Here is a 23,033-nt window from a genome sequence, read left to right as displayed (position 1 = left end):
CTAAAGGCATTTTGTTTATTAATTATCTTGAAAAGGGTAAAACAATAACTGGGGAATATTATTCTGATCTTTTAACCAGACTAAATGAAAAACTTTTTGAGAAAAGACCTGGTTTGCAGAAGAAAAAATTCATTGAATTGTTGGAACATCCTCCCTATTCCCCAGATTTGGCTCCCTCTGACTTCTATCTTTTCCCAAAACTAAAAATCTTCCTCACTGGTCAGCATTTTTCTTTGAATCAAGAGGTGATTGTAGCTGTAGAGGGGTATTTTGGATCTTACTGAGAACCACTACAGGATAATAGCACTGGAGCATCGCTGGAATAAATGTATTAGTCTTAAGGGAGATTATGTTAAAAAATAAAAATAATTTTAAAATCATAAATTCGTTTTTTCATTGTTAGGCCGAGAACTTTTCCGACCACCCACATATGTACTGTACAGTTTATCATGATATGATGAACTGTACAGTACAATTAGCAGTACAATTGTTATTTTATGATTAGCTTTCCTATTAATAATTTTGTTCCAATCAGGTCTATGGAAGAGTGAGAACAGTAGATGGATATCAACTATTGTATTCAAGATCAGATGAATGTCATGAAAGAGGTATGGCACTTATATTTAGAACAAAAACAACCAAAAGCTTGATAAATTGGAAGCAAAAGCTAAATTATATTCAAGATATATTAAATTAACCATAATACAAGTTTGTGTAGAAACAAATGAAAAGAATCTTGAAGAGAAGGAGAATTTTTTAAGATAAGTTACAAAGATGTATAGAACAAGTACTGAAGCATGACATGATTATTATTACAGGTGACATGAATGCAAAAGTTGGCAAAAGAAATAATGAAGATGAGAGAGAGAGAACAGTTGGTAATGAAGCATGTGGTTCAAGAAATGAGGAATGGTGATCTTCTGGTGGCATTTTGTGAAATAAATCATCCTGTGATAGGAGGATGCTTATTTAAACATACAGGCATACATAAAATGGCTGGATACTGCCCAATTGATCATATTGCAATCAAAGGCAATTTTAGGAGTTTGCCCTTAGATGCTGCTGCTAGAGGGATTCGTAGTGTGTAGTGTTCGTTGAGAGCTCCTGATAAGATGAGTGTTATTTTAAGTTATCATTGACAGATTTACTTATATATTACGTAGTTTTGTTTGCTTTGTGTATCTTAGAGTGTCTTTTTGTGTGTTTTTGGTGTTTCAATTATTAATTTGATAAAGTACGATAGAAGTGAGTATGGCTCCCGTAAAAAGGAAAATGGCGGCTAGTAATAATGGTTCGCCATCTTTATTCAATAACTGTAATATAAAGGAGATTATTCAGTGTACTATCTGTGAAATGTATGCTTTGCGGAGTGCGGTTGGGGTATGGTTAGATGATAATGAAGGAGTGAATGTGTGTAGAAAATATAAGGAAAATGAGGAATTAAAGTATATTTCAGGTCGTGAGTGTGATATTTTTGTCAAACTTCAGAATGAAGAAAATAGTGATGTGACAAGAAATGCGAGGTTGTACCAGAGAACTGTGAGGGCGTGAATGTAGAAAGTGTGAATAATGGCATTAATACAGAGCAAATTAATGGTTTAACAGAAAATAAAAAAGATGAGATAGATGCTATGAGTGAGATCACGTTGTTGAGCGGAGCGATACAAAGAACAAAGCGGCAGCTAGAGCATATGAACAAAAGTCTACTGAGTGTACCAGCCAATAATAAAAAGTATGATAGGAAAAATAAGAGTATGAGTGTGAACTTAAACAAAACGAAGGAGAGAGTGCTGTATGGAGATTCGTTAGAATGAGGTGTGTTAGTAGAGGATTTGACAAAATCGTACCAACCTGGTGCGACCATCAAGGACGTAACTAAGTTTATTAGAAAGCAAAAGGAAAGGGTGAAAGAAATGATTGTTGTGGCAGGTACGAATGATTTGAAAGGAGATAAAATGGAAATGATAGAGGACCTGAATGAATTGTTTGAGGTAGTAAAAGAAAAGAGTGAGAGAGTTAGAATGATTAGTCTTTCGCCACGGTATGACAGTGAAGTGTTTAAATGGAGGGTCATAATTGCAAATGACTTTATGCGTGGGTTATGTATGACGAGTGGTGTGGAATTTGTGGACGTGTGGAATGAGTTCGATGGGCGAAAGGATATATATAAGATGGATGGCTTGCATTTGAATGGATTCGGTGTAAGGAGACTTGGAAAAAGTGTTGTTGAATGAAGTGGATGTGCAGAATCAGGAAAACTAGATTTATTAAGGTGGGGGGAAGTAGATATGCAGACCTTAGGGAGGCAGTTTGAGTGTATGAATGAGTATAATATACCCGAGCGAATAAGGACAACAAATCAGAATGGGATAGTTAGTATAAGGCATCAAGGTAGGAATGGGGCTAATGGGGGTCTGAAATTCATGTACACTAATGCCAGGAGTATTAGGAACAAGAAGGAGGAATTATTGGCCATGATTGGCACTTCCAGACCACAGGTTATTGGCATTAGTGAAACATGGTTGACTGTAGATGATATAGCTAGTGGGGTTGAATGTGATGGGTATAGTGTGTTCAGCAATGACAGGGAGAATAAAATGGGGGGAGAAGTGATAGCCGATGAGTTGCAGCCAAGGAGAATAGAAGTTGAATTGTAGGTAGAGAAAAGAGCACATTTAAGGCCATTTGGTGTGAGATTGTGGCTAGCAGAACAAAATATACAATTGGATGCTACTATAGACCAGGTGATGGAAAATATGGTGGAGATAGTATGCACAAGCAAATAGAAGAAATGAGTGGAAGGAGGGTAATAATTATGGGAAATTTCAACTATGGTCGCAGTGATTAGAGTGAGGAGAGGACACACAGGAGGAAGGAATTGGATTTTATGTGATTATTAAGAGATAATTATCTGCGACAGCATTTAATGGAAAATACTGGGGGTCAGAGAGTGCTTGACCTAGTAATTGCATCTGAGGAATTTGGCTGTAACAAATATGACCACATTGCCACCAATTGGTGAGAGTGATCATAGGGTCTTGACTTGGGAAGTGGCTAAAGGTGTGGAATTTACAATTAAGACAGGGATACATGTGGAATTATCAGGCTGGTAAGTATGATAAGCTTAGGAGTTTGATTAGTTCAGTGCCATGGCATGTACAACTGCAAGGGCTAGAAGTTGATAGTGAATGGGAGGCAGTTAAGAAGTGTTTGCATGAAGCAATGGCTGACTGTATATCTAGAGTCCGAATAATAAATCAAGTAGGGGTTAAATGGATGAATAACACAAGCTTGAGCTGCAAAAAAAGAAACAACTATGGCAGGAATTTAAGGAGAAAGGTGACCGGCAGGCACATGAATGGTATAAAGCACAGGCCAGAAGGGTAACGAGTGTGGTAAGAAAAGCAAAAAAGGATTAGGAAAGAACATTGGCCATGCAGGCTAAAGAGAATCCTAAACAGTTTTTTCAATATGTTGCAAGTAAAAGAAAAAATGTATGTGGTAGAATGATTTTAAAGAATGCCGATGGTAGGGATGTAACCGGATCAGTTGATATAGTTGAATTACTGAGTGAGCACTTTGCAAGAATATATCTTCCAGGTGGTGACATTGCAGAAATGAATGAACCAATAGATTATATGGGAATTATGGTGAATTAAGTGGAGGTGAGTAGTCTACTGCATAACCTCAATGTCAATACATCTGTGGGATTGGATGGTATACCAGCTCGTATTGTAAGTGAACAGGTTAAAGAATTGTCACTACCCATGACCATTTTGTTTAATTTGAGTCTCGGATCTGGGTTAGTCCCGAGGGGGTGGAGAGGGGAAAATAGTTCCACTGCATAAAGGAGGTTCCAAGACTGCTGTTGTAAATTACTGACCGATTAGCATATCAGGAATCGTTGTCAAGGTCTTCGAGAAATTAGTCAAGAAAAGAATACAGGATTGGATAGATGAAAATGGGATATTGTATGGGGGACAACATGGTTTTGTGAAAGGGAGATCATGCCTCAGTAATTTGCTCACGTTTTATAACACAGTGACGGCTGAACTGGATAAGGGTAATGGGTTTACAGTGATTCTACTGGACCTTGCAAAGGCCTTTGACAAGATACCACATGGAACTCTAATCAGTAAACCGGAGCAGATGGGGATGGATATAGGGTTGGTGAGATGGATAGGAGGGTGGTTTATGGAGAGATACCAGAGAGTGGTTTATTCAGGAAATAAACCACTCTCTGGTATCTCTATAGGAAATAGGAAAGGATCTGAGAGGAAGTGTTCACTTGTTTGCCGATGATGCAAAGTTGGGTAGAGCAATTGTGAGTGCACAGGATGCCAAAATTTTACAGGATGATTTGGATAGTTTGGAGGACTGGGCTAGGGAAAATGGATGTCAATTTAATGTGGCAAAGTGTAAGGTTATGCATTTAAGGTGAAAAGAATAGCAGCAGTATATCACATCGGTGGAACTGCTGTTCTCCAGGAGACTGATGAGGCCAGGCATTTAGGAGTGTTGGTGGATAGGGAATTGAAGTTTAGGGGGCACATTGCAAAAGTGGCTAAATCAGCTCCTCAAATCACTTCGCTTCTGAAAAATACTTTAACAAGCAGAGACAAACAAGTTATTGTTCCTCTGTATTGAGCCTTGATAAGACCCCATCTAGACTACTGTGCCCAGATATGGGTGCTAGGGTTTCTTCTTGATGGGGAAGAGGTGGAGAGGATCCAGAGATGAGTGACCGTGATGATAGCAGGTCTGTGGAATGAATCTTACGAGAACTGGTTGAAGATTTGCGGGTTGCAGAAATTGGTTGATTGATGGAAAAGGGGTGATATGATTGAGACATTCAAATTACTGAAAGGTTTCTATAAGATTAATTCAGAAGATATTTTTGAGAATAGGACTGGTGGTGGGAGAACTAGGGGCTATACATGGAAGCTGGGCAAGAATGTGGTTAGCAGGGGTGTTAGAGCTAGGTTTTTTACTTGGAGAGTGGTGAATGAGTGGAATAAGCTGCCAGAGTCTGTTGCGGGTGCTACACCCATGAATGAGTTCAAAGCGAGGTATGATAGCTACTGTGTGAATGTCGAATAGTTGTTCTTGACATGATGTTAGGGCCTCCCTCGATGAGTCTGTAGGCTCCTTGGAGTTGCCCGGAATAATATTAATAATAATAATGCTAAAGTAAGGTGAAGAGCTGATGTAGGAACTGGTCATTACTTGGTAACATCCAAAATTAAATTAAAACTACATGAGATTAAAAAAAAAGTAGAAATCAGAACAGAGGTAAAAATATGTCTAAATTAAAAATGAATGAAATTAAGAAAAAAGTTTCTATTATGATTAAAAAATTAATTTCATATTTTGGAAAATGAGAAGCTAGAAGGTGAGAAAGTAAAAAGCCCAGAAAGCATGACATGATTGAAAAACAACGGAAAAATTTTACAATGGTATATAACGAAAGAGACTGTTTTGATACTAAGAAGACCTGGAAATGTAGAAGAAAGGCATAATGTTAAAATGATATTTGAAAATGCTTACTATCAGATAGCTAAAGAAATTCATTTAAGCAATTTATAGAAAGAAAGACAAGCTAGTTAAAAGATATGCATGAGAAGATAAAAGGAATTATGTCAATCACTTAGTAGAAGATGCACAAAAGACTGCAACATTAGGACACACTGGAAGACTGTATGAGATGACAAGGAAAATATGCTCTGAAGAAAAGCAGAAAGTAAATGGTATAAGAGATAAATAGTTTGCTGATAACTGAATAGGATAAGATTATTAGTAGATGGAAAGAACACTTTGATGAGATTTCAAATGTAGAAAACAATATAACTGACATAATTATTATTATTATTATTTTATTATTATTGTTCCGAGCAACTCCAAGGAGTCGACAAACTCATCGAGGGAGGCCCTAACATCATGTCAAGAACAACTATTCGACATCACAGTATCTATCATACCCTGCCTTGAACTCATTCACGGTCGTAGCACCCACAACAGACTCTGGAAGCTTATTCCACTCATTCACCACTCTCCAAGTAAAAAACCTAGCTCTAACACCCTTGTCAACCATGCTCTTGCCCAGCTTCCATGCATGGCCCCTAGTCCTCCCACCACCAGTCATATTTTCAAAAATATCTTCTGGATCAATCTTGTAGAAACCCTTCAGTAATTTGAATGTCTCAATCATATCACCCCTCCTTTGCCTATCGTCCAATCTCTGCAACCCACAAATCCTCAACCTATTCTCATAAGGTTCATTCCACAGACCTTCTATCATCTTGGTCACTCGTCTCTGGATCCTCTCCACTTCCTTCCCATCATGAAGAAACCCTGGTGCCCATAACTGGGCACAGTAGTCTAGATGGGATCTTATCAAGGCTCAATACAGAAGAACAACAACTTGTTTGTCTCTGCATGTTAAAGTATTTTTCAGAAGCCAAGTGATTAGATGAGCTAATTTAGTCACTTTTGCAATGTGCCCCCTAAACTTCGATTCCCTATCCACCAACATTCCCAAATCCCTGGCCTCATCAATCTCCTGGAGTATGGTTTCACCAATGCGATACACTGCTGCTATTCTTTTCACCCCAAAGTGCATAACCTTACACTTTGCCACATTAAATTGACATCCATTTTTCCTAGCCCAGTCCTCCAAACTATCCAAATCATCCTGTAACATTTTGACATCCTGTGCACTCACAATTGCTCTACCCAACTTTGCATCATCAGCAAACAAGTGAACACTTCTTCTCAAATCCTTTCCTATATCATTGATGAACAAATTGAAAAGCAGTGGTCCAAGAACAGAGCCCTGCGGCACACCATTAGTCACAAGCCATCTTTTAGACTCCACTCCTGCATAAACCACTCTCTGGTATCTTTCCTTCAACCACCCTCCTATCCATCTCACCAACCCTATATCTATCCCCATCTGCTCCAGTTTACTGATTAGGGTTCCATGTGGTATCCTGTCAAAGGCTTTGGCAAGGTCCAGTAGTATCACTGTAAACCCATTATCCCTATCCAGTTCAGCCGTCACTGTGTTATAGAACGTGAGCAAGTTACTGAGGCATGATCTCCCTTTCACAAAACCATGTTGTCCCCCATACAATATCCCATTTTCATCTATCCAATCCTGTATTCTTTTCTTGACTAATTTCTCGAAGACCTTGACAACGATTCCTGATATGCTAATAGGTCGGTAATTTACAACAGCAGTCTTGGAACCACCTTTATGCAGTGGAACTATTTTCCCCTCTTTCCGCCCTCGGGACTAACCCAGACTCGAGACTCAAATTAAACAAAATGGCCAAGGGTACTGACAATTCTTTAGCTGCTTCTCGTACGACACGAGCTGGTATACCATCCAATCCCACGGATGTATTGACATTGAGGTTATGCAATAGACTACTCACCTCCACTTCATTCACCACAATTTCCGTATAATCTACTGGTTTATTCGTTTCTGCAATGTCACCACCTGGATGATATATACTTGCAAAGTGCTCACTCAGTAACTCAAATTAGAAGTTCAATAATGGAGAAACCTCCTGTAAGCACCGATTTAAATATGATATCAGAACCTATATCTAAAAATGGCTTTGGAAATGATAATGTAGCAACAGAAATGTTTCAGACAACTTAAGAACCTGCTGCTGCTGCTGCTGATAAACTGCAACTGATCTTTTGCAATGTGCTAGAGACTAAAAATATAAATAGTACGTTAAAGATACCCAGAAATTATACCCTTGGGTTTAATCCTTTTCCCAAGAAAGCAAAACAATGTTCTGCACGTGAAATATATTCATGTCTGAACTGCTTGTATAGAGAGGCTAATGACTTCATATCACTTGCCTTAGTATGTATCCCATAATGCAAACCCCCCCCCCCCCCCTTTTGGACGTGCATAATAGGGAGAGCCACTATCCAGACTGGTTTTGACCTTTATTGAGATCTCATCAGTGGGGGTCAGACCCTGGAAAGATACCAAGGTTGAAGTATGGCTTCTGCATTACTTCAAAAAAAAAAAAAAAAAAAGATCATAAGTTCTATTGGGTAGTATTTAATGATATCATATTGTTGAGAGGGGAACGGGGGTGATGTGAAAGTTTGTGATTGCCTGTGTGAGCATTTTTCTCATATACTGAAAAACGACAGGTTACCATTGGGTAGGTATGCTATTAAGGTGTCTAGAAAGGCTAAACTATTTTCAGTTTCTTTTTCCATAACAAACTAGATTCTAGGGTGATTATTAAGGTGAGAGAGGAAAGAGTAATGTGTCTGGGCCATGAGGCCAAACAGAGAACACATTATCCACATATTTTAACCAGATAGAAGGTATGAGAGAGAGAGAGGCTGAATCAAGAGCTTGTTTTTCAAAATATTCTGAAATATTTTTAGCGAATTTTTTGAAAAAACTGCTAAAACACTTGGCAAAGGAGATGAGGGGGTATGGAGAACCCATAGAGGTACCCTCTATTTGTTTAGAAAATTTGGGCTTCCAAGAGAAATATCTGGAATGGATAGCAAAGGAAAAGAGATCAGTGATATCAGAGGAAAAACCTTTTTTTTTTTTTTTTTTTAAATAAGTGATAAGTTGTCATTTAAGGGAATATTGGTAAACAGCATGGTGATGTCAAAGCTAACCAAAGGAGTTTTAAAGTGGATAGTTTTTTTTTATTTATTTTTTTTTTTATATATAGGATGTTGTCATACTATATTCTCTATAAAAATGGAGAATCTAAGATCTATAGTAGATGCTACAGATTCCCCATGCTATAAATTTGTACACAGTAGTTTATATACACTCTCTGTCCGAAAAGAAACCGAACTTTTGATAGAAAATAAAACACAGGCCAATTATAATTATTCAAATAATTTATTTCAATCAATGTACTCTTCCTCAGCTTCGATACAGCATTTGGCATGGTCACTTAATTTGTTAAATGAGTTTTTTTATATCAGTTTATGGGAGATAATGTTGACGGTTGTGGTTACTGTAGCTTGAACATTTTCAATGGTCTCGTATCGCTTTCCTTTCATCGGCAAATGAAGTCGAGGGAAGAGAAAGAAGTCACAGGGTGCTAAATCAGGTAAATACGGTGACTGATCGAACACACAAACTTTGTTTTTGCTCAAAAACTGTCTCACAATGTTCGAATGATGATGAGATGGTGCATTTTTGTGCAAAAGTGACCAGCTCCCTGCATTACAATATTTATGCCGTATGCAACAAATTCTCGCTATCAATCGCTTCAAAACTTCGAGATAAAACTCACCATTGACCGTTTGGCCAGGTGGAATGAATTCTTGGCGGATAATGCCCTTGGAATCGTAGAAACAAATTGGCATTATCTTTACTTTTGACTTCTCCAAGCGACTTTTTTTTCGGATGCTCCTCTTCTGGAGGTCTCCACTCAGCACTCTGGTGCTTTGTTTCAGGCTCCTATTCAAAACACCACATGTCATCACCAGTAACGATCGTTTCAAGGGAGTTTGAGTCCTTACGAGCAGTTTTAATGGGGTCCTTGCAGTGTTCAATTCGATGCATTTTTTGGTCGTCAGTCAACCTGTGGGGAACAAATCACGAATTTAATTTACGAAGGCCCAAACTCTTGGTCAAAATGTTGTGCACAGTTGATTTTGGAATCCCCAATTCATCTTCAATCAATCTCATGGACAATTTCGGGTTTTCTTTGATGAAATCACACACTTTTTGGATGGTAACTTCATTCAGTCCAGTTTTTGGATGGCCCAGCTTTTAGTCATCCTCAAGCATCTCACGACCACTTTGAAATTGCTTAAACCACTCGTAAACTTGAGTACGGGATAAGCATTCATCACTGCATGCTTTTTGAAGCATTTGATGCATTTCGGTAAAACTTTTACCAAGTTTAACACAAAAGTCAATCGCAGCTCTGTTTGAAACTCATTTTCCGACTGTTCATCAAAACACACTGTCACTCCTGGCACTATAACTCAGCTTCTAAACAGTTGACATAAACAGTTGACACAACACTAATGAAGGTTGCTGCTTTCAACATCAAAACGATACAACAGGTGGCTCCACTAGTTTCTTCTTTTTCGAAAAGTTCGGTTTGTTTTTGGACAGAGGGTGTATGATTGAATTAAAAACTGATAACTTCCTTATCCCAGCATGTCAGTGTTTCTTAACATCCAAGTGATTCTTTCCCATTTTTGCAAATGTTCAATTCCAACTCTGCCCACCATTACTCCAAACCTTGTCACTTTTTTGCAAGCACTGCTGGTCAATCATACACAGTTCAACTCCAAATTTATGCAAATAGAGTTGAATATGGTTAGGGGAATAACTGACAGAGACATCAAAGAGTAGTATGTAATTTTTTTTTTTTTTTTTTTTTTTTTAAATCCATAATCCACCTTGGTACTAATGTACTATAGTTCATATTTACGAATTTAGGGACACAAAACACATGTGTTGAAATGATTATTTTACTTCTTATTAATAAAATAACACTTGACATTTCGACCCCTGTATTGCGGTCATCATCAGAAAGATACATGTGTATAGGAAACCAAGTTACACGCTCTTGCACTCTATAATGTACTAATGAGTTAAGCTTATACCTTTTCATGTGTTAGAGTTAGATAAAGAAAAGAATTTGTGGGATACTAACAGTTGCCTACCTTCTCCTTACTTTGACTCTACCATATACTATTTTATGATGTTCACTCATTAGCCACCCTCTTTTCCAGTTAGCTTCAGTCTATCCGCATTTATTCTAATTTGCATAGTAGGGCTTCATGGAATATCTGTCAAATGCCTTTGCATAGCCTAGCAATATCATAGTATAGTCATTTCCTTTATCCACCTGAACTTCATTTTATTGTAGAAAATGAGTAAATTACTAATACGTGACATGCCCATGATGTCATCTCAAAGGAATATTCTTATCTATGATGTCATCTCAAAGGAATATTCTTATCTATGCATTTTTGACTATCATCACTAGAGTATTCAGTGACCTATAATTTTCTACTTCTGTTCTCATGAATCCTTTATGTAATTAAACTATATTGGCCATTTTCCCTTGGGATCCTACCAGTGCAGAGGCTCAAATTAAAAGCCTGGTTTGAAGCAGCACTGACATTTCTCTTATCTTTTCTCATAATATGCTAGTGTTAGATCCTGAATGAAGGAATATTGCAAAGAAATCATTCATTCAGAATTTAACATACTAAACTACACAGATAAAGAGAAATACCTGCACATCAGCTGAAATTAAAGTGAAACTTCTTCACATATGTATAAAATTGCATTAATTTTATGTACCATGTATTTAATCTATTGTGATTGTATTAAGATCAAATTAGAGAATGTCTTAAAAGAAGAATAATTTAACTTATATTAAGCCTCACTTAAGCTGTATAGAATGGCTGTGAGTCACCAGATAGGTATTAAGTAACAATTCATAGAAGGTATACAACTACACGTGTCCAGTGTAATGCCGGCGGCAATAGCTTACATGGAAGGTATGTCGACGCGAATTCCGTGAATATATGAGCATAACAGCAAGTTTGCTATGTATGATCCCGTTACGGAAACTCATGTTGAAAGGTCCCTACAACGAATACAATAAGGCACACTATTTGAGTAAAGACAGTCAAAATAAAATATTGGAAACTTTAAGTAACGCAATCAGGGATACAATTTTATTATAAATTCGAAAATCTAAATATTATTCCATAATTTTAAACTGCACACCTGATGCAAGTAAAACAGAACAAATGACCATTATTATTCGCTTTGTTTCCTGTGACAATGGAATTGTCAAGATCAGGGAAAACGTTTTAGGTTTTGTGGATATATCACATTCGGACGTGGTTTATGTGCAACAATAATGGAACAACTGGAAAAGTGGAACATTCCCATTGAAGACATGCAAGGTTAAGGGTATGAAAATGTGGCAAACATGAAAGGGAAAATATATGGGTTCCAAAATTTGCTTTTGAACAAAAATCCTCGAGCGTTTTACGTGCCATGTGCTGCTCATACTCTAAATTTAATCATTAACGATACAGCCAAAGTGAATGCAGATACAATTAGTTTCTTTGCAATTATTCAAGAAATATAAAATTTCTTTTCATTCTCTTACAAACGTTGGGCAATCCTTTTAAAGTTCGTAAAAAAACTAACATTGAAACAGCCATCAGAAAAGCGATGGGAAAGTAAAATTAATGCAATCTGCCCTCTACGATATCAGTTAGGAGAAATTTATGATGCGCTTTTTGAAATTTTAAATAATGAAAATTTTAATAAAGAAACTCAGCATGAAGCAAAAACATTATGTGCTAAAATAAAGGACTACAAATTTATTTGCTCTCTTATAACTTGGCATGATTTACTTAACAGGATAAAGCCTGTGAGTAAAATGCTTCAAGACAAAAATATGAACATTACACTTGCTTTAGAATCTATCAAAATCTTAAAAATATTCTTACAAGAGTATCGATCAGATACAAATTTTAAAGAAGTTTTAAAACGTCAAAAGAACTGAATGAAGATGGATGGAGAACAAGAATTTAAAACTGGTATGGAAGTTCGACGATGAAAGAAGACACGACAATTTGACTACCAGTATCATGACGAAACGCCACAATCGCCAGAAGATAAATTTAGAGTGAATGTGTTTTATAAACTTATAGACGTTGAATGTGTTCGTTAATAGAACGTTTTGAACAACTAAAAACATATGATAATTTCAATTTCTTGTATAGATTACTACAAATTAATAACGAAGATTTATGAAAAAATTGTGACGATTTAGAGATTCTCTTGAAGGACTGTGACAATAAAGACGTAAATGCAATAGAACTATATGACGAGTTATGTGCTTTCCGGGATATTTTTCAGATGACTAATTTAAATATTCAAAAGCCCTTTCGATATTATTAATTTTATTGTGTCGAATAATTTATCTTTCCCTAACTTTTCAATTGTTTTAAGAATACTATTAACCTTACCTGTTAGTGTAGCGAGTGGTGAACATTCCTTTTCCAAGTTGAAATTGATTAAAACCTACTTAAGAACAAGTATGTCACAAAAAAGGCTTGTTAGTTTGGCGTTAATAGCTATTGAAAATGATATATGTGCGGAATTAAACGTTAAGACCATTATTTCTAATTTTGTGAATATGAAATCAAAAACCTTGAAATTTTAATAAAAAAAACTTCAAGTATATTTATGTAATTTAATTTATTTTCTGTTATTCTATTAAGATGTCATGATTGAATACTTATATTAAATGTTCTAATTATTTCTGAATTCTTTTATTATTTTCTCATCTATTTTAAGTTTCTTTTATTTTTCTAAAAGATAGTTCCACTTAAAAATTATTAAAAAATTTTTACAAGTTACTAAGAATTTAGTAACTTGTAAAATGCAAGAATTTTTTAAACTTTAGTTCAAATAAATTTTAACTTTAATTAAAATTCATTTTAATTTTGTTAGCGATTCGGGTCGGTGAGAAGACTATAATCCCTGTATCATTATATTCAACGAATAAAGCGAAGTGTCTTTATCAAAATTTGCTTTAACTTTCGAGAATTTTTTGAATATTTGGGTTTTTAACGATTGTCCTACTTAGTCAACATCCGCGGTTCGTTACATTTAGCGAACCAACGTGTGGCTGTTCAGTCAAAATTTATTTAAGAAATTTCAAATAATTAAAATTTTTATTATCGTAAAAGAACCACACTCTCCTGGATTGTTACAGGGGCGCTTAGATAGAAATTGTATGCAGGCGCCAAAGACCCTAGCGCCAGCTCTGACTTCCAGTCTGCTACCGCCCTTATACAATGGCACTATCTTACCTTCCTTCCATTCCATGGGCACCTTTCCCGCAGCCAGACTTTCATTGAAAAGTCAGGTCAAGGGCACTGTCAGTTCCTTAGTACATTCTCTCAAAACTCGCTGGTGAAATACCATCCAGTCCCACAGCTTTACTAACATCCAGAGTACTCAGTATGTGGAGCACACTCTCCTCCTGCACCTCTAAACCTCGAACCTGCTCTATCCCTCTAGTATTCAAATCGACTCCTCCAGGATGAAATACTCCAATAAAGTGTTCATTGAACAATTCCACTATTCCCTCTGCATCAGTCACTCTATTCCCATTTTTATCCCACAATGTCATTCTTCCACAGTCATTTTTCCTCCTACTGGCCACATAGCTAAAAAAATTCCCTAAGATTTTCCTTGGATCTAAGGCCCAATCTTTTCTCATTTTCCAGTTTCGCCTTCCTTACCATACTAGTCACTCTTCTGGCCTGTGTCTTATATTCTTCATGTATCTTCTCTTCACCTGACTCCTTATATCTCTTCCGTAGCCTCTTTTCTGTAGTCCTGTTTAATATTGTTTGTCATCCACTTTACTCCAAATTGTGTCCTCTTCTTCACTCGCTTACCATTCCTTCACAATTGCTAACAAATATTCCTTCACAATTTACCAAGCACTAATGATATCCCGGCCTTCCAATTCCTCCCTCCAAGGAATTGGATTTCCTTCCGATTCTTAGACGTCAACTTCACCAAGTTGACGTTTAAGACTATTATAATCTCCTGCTTTATAATTCCACATATGTTCCCGTCTCTTTGATGCACCTGCATGTCTGTTCATTTTCAAAGTCAAGACCATATGGTCACTCTCTCCAACTGGTGGGAGAGATGTCATCACAGTTATTATCAGCTCTTCTGATGCTATAACCAAATCCAAAACTCTTGAACCTCTTGTTCCCTCTGTTACATGTTGCCTAAGACATTTGTCCCTCAAGAATTCCAGAAATTCCATTCCCTATTGTTACATGCATCTGCCTTTACCCAATCTATACTGCTGTAGTTAAAATCTCCCATAACAATCTTTCTTCTTGCACTTGCCATGCTCAACTGTCTCAACATCTTCTGGTCCCTACCCTCTGTGCACCTTGGTCTGTAGCAAACCTCACTAAATAATAGTGAGGTTTGCTACAGACCAAGTCTTGCCTACCTCCACCTCACACCATATGCTTTCCAAACCATTAGTGTCACAACCTTCCAAAGCCTCCACTCTTAGAGGACATAGGTCGTCACTTATTATAAGCAGTACTCCACCACCACGCTTTCCCTTCCTATCCTGCCAAAAAATGCTGTACCCAGCAACTTCTATTCCTGTTAATATATCCTCTTCTGTCAACCACGTCTCTGTGATCCCAATAATCTTTGGCCAGGCTGATGCTATCAGCGCCACCAATTCCTCTCCCTTATTCCGAATACTCCTGGCATTGGTATAAAGCATAAAAATGCCATTGTTTCTATACCCAGCATTATCCCCTCTAGACTCCACTGATGTCATCCTCCTTCTCCCACGTACCCATTCCCACAAGAGGCCACCCCTGCTACCATCCACACTGGGACACACTGACTCGTTCAGAACAGCAATCTCTCCAGATTCCTATGTCCTTCCTCATTCAAATGCAGGCGGTCTCTCGCATATGATTCTTCTCTGCTCTCAAACGCACTCCAAGCATCCACATATTCGAATCCTCTCTTCTGACACATTCTCGCTATTATGCCATTCAATATCACTGCTCTTCTGCTCAGCTCGACATTATCATACCTAGGCAACACACACACACATTATCTTTCCTCTCTGTGTCTTTTTTAGTACAGTCTCAAGCAAGAATCTCATATCGCTCGTAAACAGTGTGCCCTATTTACATCACCACTCAAGTCATTTATTCCCACCATCACAATCATCTCATCCTCCCTTTCACCTCTCTTAATTGCCAGAGCCACACTTTCTATCGTTCCTCCTGGCAAACAGTCCTCACGCATCCTATTTTAAACACCACGGATCATTGAGTCCCCATACATTACACCTCTTACCACCATATTCCTCAATTGCTCACATGCAACCCTCACTCTCTCTTGTAACAGTTTCTCTCTGTGCTCCCCTACTTACCTGCCTTCCTGACATCACTCTATCTCTAGTCCCTGTGCTCCCTTGCATCCTCTCATTCCTTCTCTCCTGCTGTTTCCATTCTTTCCTCTTCTATCATTCCTATATCTGACACTCATTCCCTCTCTTCCACTTATCCTATTCTCACCTCTTCTATCATTCATACAACGCTCTCTCATTCCCTCTCTTATACTGTTACTATTCTCTCTTCTTCTGCCATTCCCATAACTCTCTCTCAATCCCTCTCCTCTACTATTGTTCCTATTCTCTCCTCTTCTCTCATTCCCATAACTCTCTCTCACTCCTCCTCTGATTCACCTTGCATTAGTCTCTTCCATTGGCTAAATTTCATCTTTCACATCATCCACATTCCTATCAAATTCCTGATATAATTTTTCATGTAGTACTATCATATTCTATACGCCCCTTGAGTGCGTACAGGATATGATAGTACTACATGAAAAATTACATCATTACTAACTTCCTATCTACAATATTCCTCCAAATCAGTCTGTTACCTGTCAAGACTCCAACATTATCAGATTGTTATATTTCTATCTTCTAAGGCACTTTTTACTATATCAATCCACCTATATCTTGTTTTATCTTCCTCTGGGTCTTTTTCCTGCCAAGCTTGCAGAGAACAATTGTTTTGCTAATCTTTCCTCTTCCATTCTGTTTAAGTGACCATACCAACTGAGATCTGCTCTGCTAATGCATTCCTGGATGCTGACAATGTCAAGTTCTTTCCTAATATCCTCGTTTTTAACATGGTATTGCCATTGATGCCATCTGCTCATGCCCCTAATCTTTCTCAGGACTCTCATATCTGCAGTCTCTAGTCTTTGGTCAAGTGTTTTACTTCTGACCCAGCTCTCAGATCGATAAGTTAAAATCGGCTTGAATACAGTCTTGTATACAGCTAATTTAGTGTTTCGGATAATTTCTCTCTTATTCGATATAAATTTATTCAGTTGACTTCCTACCATACCAGCTTTGCTAATTCTGTTGTCTATTTCCATATTTAATTTACCATCTTCACTAAAAATCATGCCCAAGTAGCTGAAATGTTTTACTTGTTCTATAGGTTCTCCATTCACAATGTAGTTGGTATTTTCAATGTTTCTGCCTGTTTTGTTTGTCTTTTTAATGCTGACCTTCATACCATATCTATTACAACAGTCATTCACTTTAGTCAGGGAATCTTGTAGACTTTCCTTCATAATGTGATCCATATAGATAACAAATAACAGAGGGGATAATGTACATCCTTGTCTGATACCAGATTTAACATTAAACCACCTTCTTGTACTTCCTTCAATTCTAACTGCTGTCTTACAACTCAAATAAAGACTAAGTATTGCTTGATATAATGCCCCATTGAAATCATATAACTGTAGCATTTCGAATAGCTTCTCTCTTGGCACCTTGTCATATGCCTTTTCAAGATCTACAAAACTTAAAATAAATCAACTTAAGCAAATCTTTGTTATATTCCCATGATTTCTCAACTATCTGTCTGTCATAAAGTGAAAATCTGATCCTGACAGCCTCTATTTGGCCTGATCAGCTTGTTCTTCACCAGGCTTCTCTTCCACAAGTATGGTTGCATATATCTTACTGTAATATTTTCGTTACTTATCTTTTATTTGTATCTTATTTCTGGTTGCACCATTGCAATAACTTCTGTTACGATGTATTCTCTGTGTTTATATATATTAGTAACATACATACATGTAGTGCCCTCTTTCTATATCTATCCTAACTTTATCTTATTTTCTACTAACTCAAACATATATCGCTTCACCTCTAATTTCTTTCTATTCTACCTTCGGTGATTCTATATATTCTTGCACCTGAGAGCAAAGGAAATTTATATAGATTTTTGACTGCGCCACCTTGCCTCAATATGGTACATGAAATATGATACCTCCGGTAGACCTCAATCATGCAATATTAATTACTTCTTAGAACATTCACAGTCGTGGTCTCTTTACCTTACCCTTTTACTCTAATGATTTCCCGCTTATAATCTCGAATTATTTTAGATCAATGCATTGCAATAAATAAGATCAGGCAACACTCTACAAGAAAATTCAACAAGCATATTTAATGATCACTAACTAAAGAAATATACAATACAAAGAGAAGAGCAGAGGAACTATCCTCTGTTAATCTCAGTTCAAAATTCATGCAACTACCTATATATCTCTTACAACAAATTTATTCGAGTTATTCGAATAGTTTATATTACTTTCCTCAACTTAATTCTCAATATCTACTTCTATTTGCATCAATATACCAACATGACATATATATAGCAATCAATCTTTATCAATAAAACACAAGGTATCTTCCCAAAATTTCTCAGTTAGTTTATATTGCTTTCCTCAACTTAATTCTCAATACCTAGTTTTAGTGCATCTTTATCTTTATCAAGACTTATATAGCAATCAATCATATCAACAATAGGACAAAGCTTAGATATTATACAAGTGTCAGATCACCTCCTAAAACTCAATTAGCTTCTCAGGAATTAGCTATACTCATATACACATGCATTATCAATTTCAATCTTAAGGGACATATCAGTTATTCTCTGGCTATGACTATCCTATCTTATGAATCTTATCAGTCTGTTAAAACATCTTTCTTACACCACATAATCTTATAAGATACAATATCAGACTCACGTGAACAGTCCTCCTCTTTGATGCACCTTTTTTCTTCCATTTTCGTCACGGCGTTCTATGTTCCCTTTTCCATTCTGGGTTTTGGATTTTCTACCTATGGATCCTTGGAGAACTGGCAGCTTCGTCAGGTCAGCAAGCGGGATATGAGGAACGATTCTCCGGTGCTGAACACTCAGTCGAAGGGTTATGATTATCGGGCATTCACAGGCTCAGCCGAGCAGAATAGCGTCTGGACAGTTTCGTTTCTCCTTACGTATTCGCCTCTGGACATCCACACTCCTTGACTCGAATGGCTTATGGTTGATCGATCTCCTTCCTCGGACCTCTCTGCGTCTGGACAGAAACTCCCCTTGTTCCTTTCTTTAGACGTCCATGCTGGTTGCCGATCTTTTCATTCCCCAAAACTTGCCTTATATCCTTCTCAGTTTCCAAACCTTGGGTTCAGTTTTGGAACCCCCTTGAAACATCACGTGATAGTGTGTTCTGGAACTTTCGCCAACTTCTTCTTTCATGTTCCTAATCCGTTTTGTTGGCCTGCAGAAGTCACATTTATATAAGTCACACATATATAACAGAAGAATAGAAATTCTTCTGCTATAATCATGATTACCTCCCCACTCCCACCCTGTTACATCTATCCTTTCTGGAAATACAATATCTTTTTATCCTATCCCTGTAACTATATCCTTTTCTCCATCAAGTCTCATTAATGCTTAGAACTGTTGATCAAGTCAAGTTAACCAATGCCAAAACCTCAATTTTTTTTAATAACTGTTCCATTTATATCTGAGATCTGAGAAACTGCATTCAGCATTCTTTGATCTTTTTCATTCTTGCACTTCGGGATTGCAAGTGATCATGTGTCCAAGCACCTATGATCACTTGCACCCCCCCCCCCCCACATACACAACAATCCTAGTTTATGTGATTTTGCATTATGTGATTTTCTTCATTTCTATCACTGAAGAAAACATTCTGCAGATACTTAAAACGAAGTCATCTACAATCAACTCCATTAAAGTACAATCAGTCATATAAGGTCCTTTCACCAATAAAATTCATTCCATATATCTAAAAACTGTGTGCATATCATGGTTCTCCTCAATTCATTCATACATATCTTGACAAAAGACAACCTTTACTTTTCCACTTTTCTTTTTTTACTTCTAGCAACTCTTTCATATCTTCTTTCATTCCATACTTGTCATCTTTTAAATCATTTGTGCTTGCCATCATCTTTTATTCTCCCTTTTTGCATTTTAACAGTCATCAACTAGCATTTTCAAATCTCCAATATCTGATTAAGAGAAACACAATTTTGTTATATATTTATTATACCACTTGCTTCTCCAGTTGCTGTTGGTTGAGCTGACACTTTTCCTGCAAACAAAGTAATAATTTGTGTATAACGTGTATGTTTGTTGAAAAAGAATTTTCCTGTTATTTTATTGTTAGGTCACATAAACCTGATATTTTTTCAATTCTGAATCCTACACAAAAATGTAATAAACAACATACACTAGTGCACTAATCATCAAAATCAAAATGTGAAAAATTGCCAGTCCATCTTCATTTGTTCAGTACCCAGTAGATAACTATTAAAGGAGTACCACATGAAGGTGAGGAGTGGACATTAGGTCACAAGTCCCAGTCGGCTCACCACATTCCTGAAAGGTGATGTGGAGGTCTCCTTCCAGTTATTTGGCTTTGACCCCTAAGCAACCCCAATTATAATCACTTATCACTAAATCATTTCATGCTTTGGAATAATTTTTGTGAAATAAATCTGGTATTGTATGAAAAGTTAAAAAAAAAACTGAATTAGATAATTTGCATAATAAGAGAACACTCACCTTTTCACCAATTTCAGTTTGATCTCCACCAGGTAAAATTTCTAGATCTGGTTTCAATGCACATGCCTCAATAATAGTATCATATTTGTCTTCTGACAGGGGTTTAGTAAAAAGAATATTCTGCTTCAAAGTAGTATTTTGTATCCATGCTTGCTGAGGAACAAAAGCTACCGAACCCTAATAAGAAAGAAAAAAGAAATAGATACTGAAATTAATAATATTTAAATGTTGTCCCCTCTTTTTATGGGACTCCCACCCACAAAAGGTTGTAAACTTATAGTACATTAGTATGGTGTATGGGCTAAATACATTTTTTTTCTATTTTTTTTTTATTAATTTTACTTTTTTTTTTTTACATAATTTAAAATTCTGCTCTAGAGACCAAACATGGAACTTTAAGGCACTTCAGGCCTTCAATAAGATGGACAATGGTTTCACATAGGTTGATGAAACTCATCTCCCACCTAAAGACAATCATAAACATCCATGCACTTGGTAGGATTTGAACCTGCAGAGCAGATACATTAACTACTCGGCCAACCAGGTCAGCAAATTAGATTGTTAATTCATTTATTCATTATATTTATAATGAATGAATGAAGATGGCAATATGAGGTGAGGACTGGACATTGCATCAGAAGTTCTGGTCTGTTCTCAGCATTTCTCACAATATAAATAAATCTAGTTATCTACCTTTGACCATTAAGTGACCCAGCTTTCTTTTCAAATATACTATAGATGTTAGTCATCCTTTTGGTATTAACTTCGTCCATGCTTCCTTTTCTATGGAATATCATTCTGTCAGTCATTCTCAGTTGTCCTTCGACACTACAACAGTACCTTCATGATTTCTACTTTATCTTTCAATGGTTTGATTACCATTTTAGATATACTATTTTAGAATACCATTTTGATTACCTCCTGATTCAAACATCTGCTTCAAACAAATAACTGAAATAAATCTAGCTAGAATGAGTATCTGTATACCCTGCTTCACTCTAAATCCAAGACTCACACAAGCCTTGGTTCTTACAAATGTGCCAAAGCAGTCCAAGAAAAAAATTCACCACAACAAAGAACTCCAAAGATAATGATGATCTTCTAACTATTGTACAGCTGACCAAGTCAAACAATTTTCCATTATACCAAGAGCAGCTCATTGCAGGCATTCTCTGATCAGAAAGACATAAGAAAAATCCTTAACAGCTTAGATAATGACAAGCTTTCTGCTCCAGATGGTATATATTGTACTCAAAATATGCAATCCAGAATTAACATTGGTCCTATATTATTATTATTATTATTATCTGAAACCTCCAGGGAGTCAAGGACTCATTGAGGGAGGCTATAAATCACCCAAACCAGCTATCATACCTTTCCTTAAATTTATTCACACTAGATGAACTCACTACCCCTAAGGGCAAATTATTCCTCTCACTCACTACTCTCTGGGAGAAAAACCTAGCTCTTATCCTTTTCTTGCCTGTGAACAAACTTAACTTCCATGGATGCCCCCCCCCCCCCCCGTGTTCTCTCCTCACCTCCTTCCATATAACAAAAAATTTCATCTGCTGAAATCCTATAACACCCATTCAAAAGTTTATAGACCTCTATCATATCACCCCTCTTTCTCCTGTTCACCAGAGTCTGCAATCCGTATATATACTTGCAATCTGTCCTCATAATCTAAATCCCATAATCTGGATATAATCTTTGTAACTCTTCTTTGCACCCTTTCCACAGCTTCTTTATTCCCTTGGAACCTGGGAGACCAAATCTGTGCACAATAATCCAGGTGTGGTCTTATCAAAGCTTTATAAAGAGGCAAAATGACTTCCTTATCCTTACATGTTGGGGTTTGCTTCAACATCGGAATTATCCTAAATTGTATTTGCAACTTTTGCTAATGTGACCTTTGAACTTTAAATTCTTATCCAGCAATACACCAGATCCCTTGCCTCTTCAGCTTCTTGTAGCATAACCCTGCTAATATAATATGCTGCTGGAACTCTAATCATGCCAAAGTGCATAACTTTACACACTAACATTAAACCGATAGCCATTTTTGTTTGCCCAAATTTCCAGCCTATTCAAATCATTTTGTAATTGCTGAATATCAGTAGCATCCTTGATTGCCCTGCCTATCTTCATGTCATCGGCAAGCAATTGCACATCTGATGTTAGACCCTGCCTGATGTCATTAATGTATAGATTGAACAATAATGGCCCAAGAATTGAGCCCTGAGGTACACCATTCTATCTATCTATCCCAATGCCTTTAACAGGCCTTTAAGGCCCACAACCTTCCAAGCATGCTTGGATTTCGTAACCGAATACGAGGATAGAATGGTCACTCCTATGCCTCACGGTATTCTTGGCTGTATCCATGTGTGTTCACGGGGCCAGTTTGCCTGCTTGCGGGATGAAAAACACCAGATAAACTGGCAGAAAAAACCTACTGCCCGCGCCCAAGACCGGCTAACTTGGCT

At 37.0% G+C, this 23,033-nt stretch overlaps 1 protein-coding gene across 1 annotated transcript in view; it reads right to left on the bottom strand.

Annotated features, from left to right (window-relative positions):
* Window positions 1-23,033, bottom strand: part of LOC150105146 (multidrug resistance-associated protein 1-like) — a 475,014-nt gene that overhangs the window by 202,771 nt on the left and 249,210 nt on the right. The window contains exon 16 of the mRNA XM_090396181.1: window positions 20,545-20,721. Within this exon, the coding sequence (XP_090252307.1) occupies window positions 20,545-20,721 (177 nt within the window). The remainder of the gene's footprint in view (window positions 1-20,544; window positions 20,722-23,033) is intronic.

Source organism: Typopeltis vanoorti, chromosome 7 (genome assembly GCF_054136105.1).
Source record: "Typopeltis vanoorti isolate ZY-2024b chromosome 7, IOZ_Tvanoo_1.0, whole genome shotgun sequence".
NCBI classification, from domain to species: Eukaryota; Metazoa; Arthropoda; class Arachnida; order Uropygi; family Thelyphonidae; genus Typopeltis; species Typopeltis vanoorti.
The sequence above is the reverse complement of the archived record's forward strand: the minus strand, read 5'-3'. Positions and strand labels throughout refer to the sequence as shown.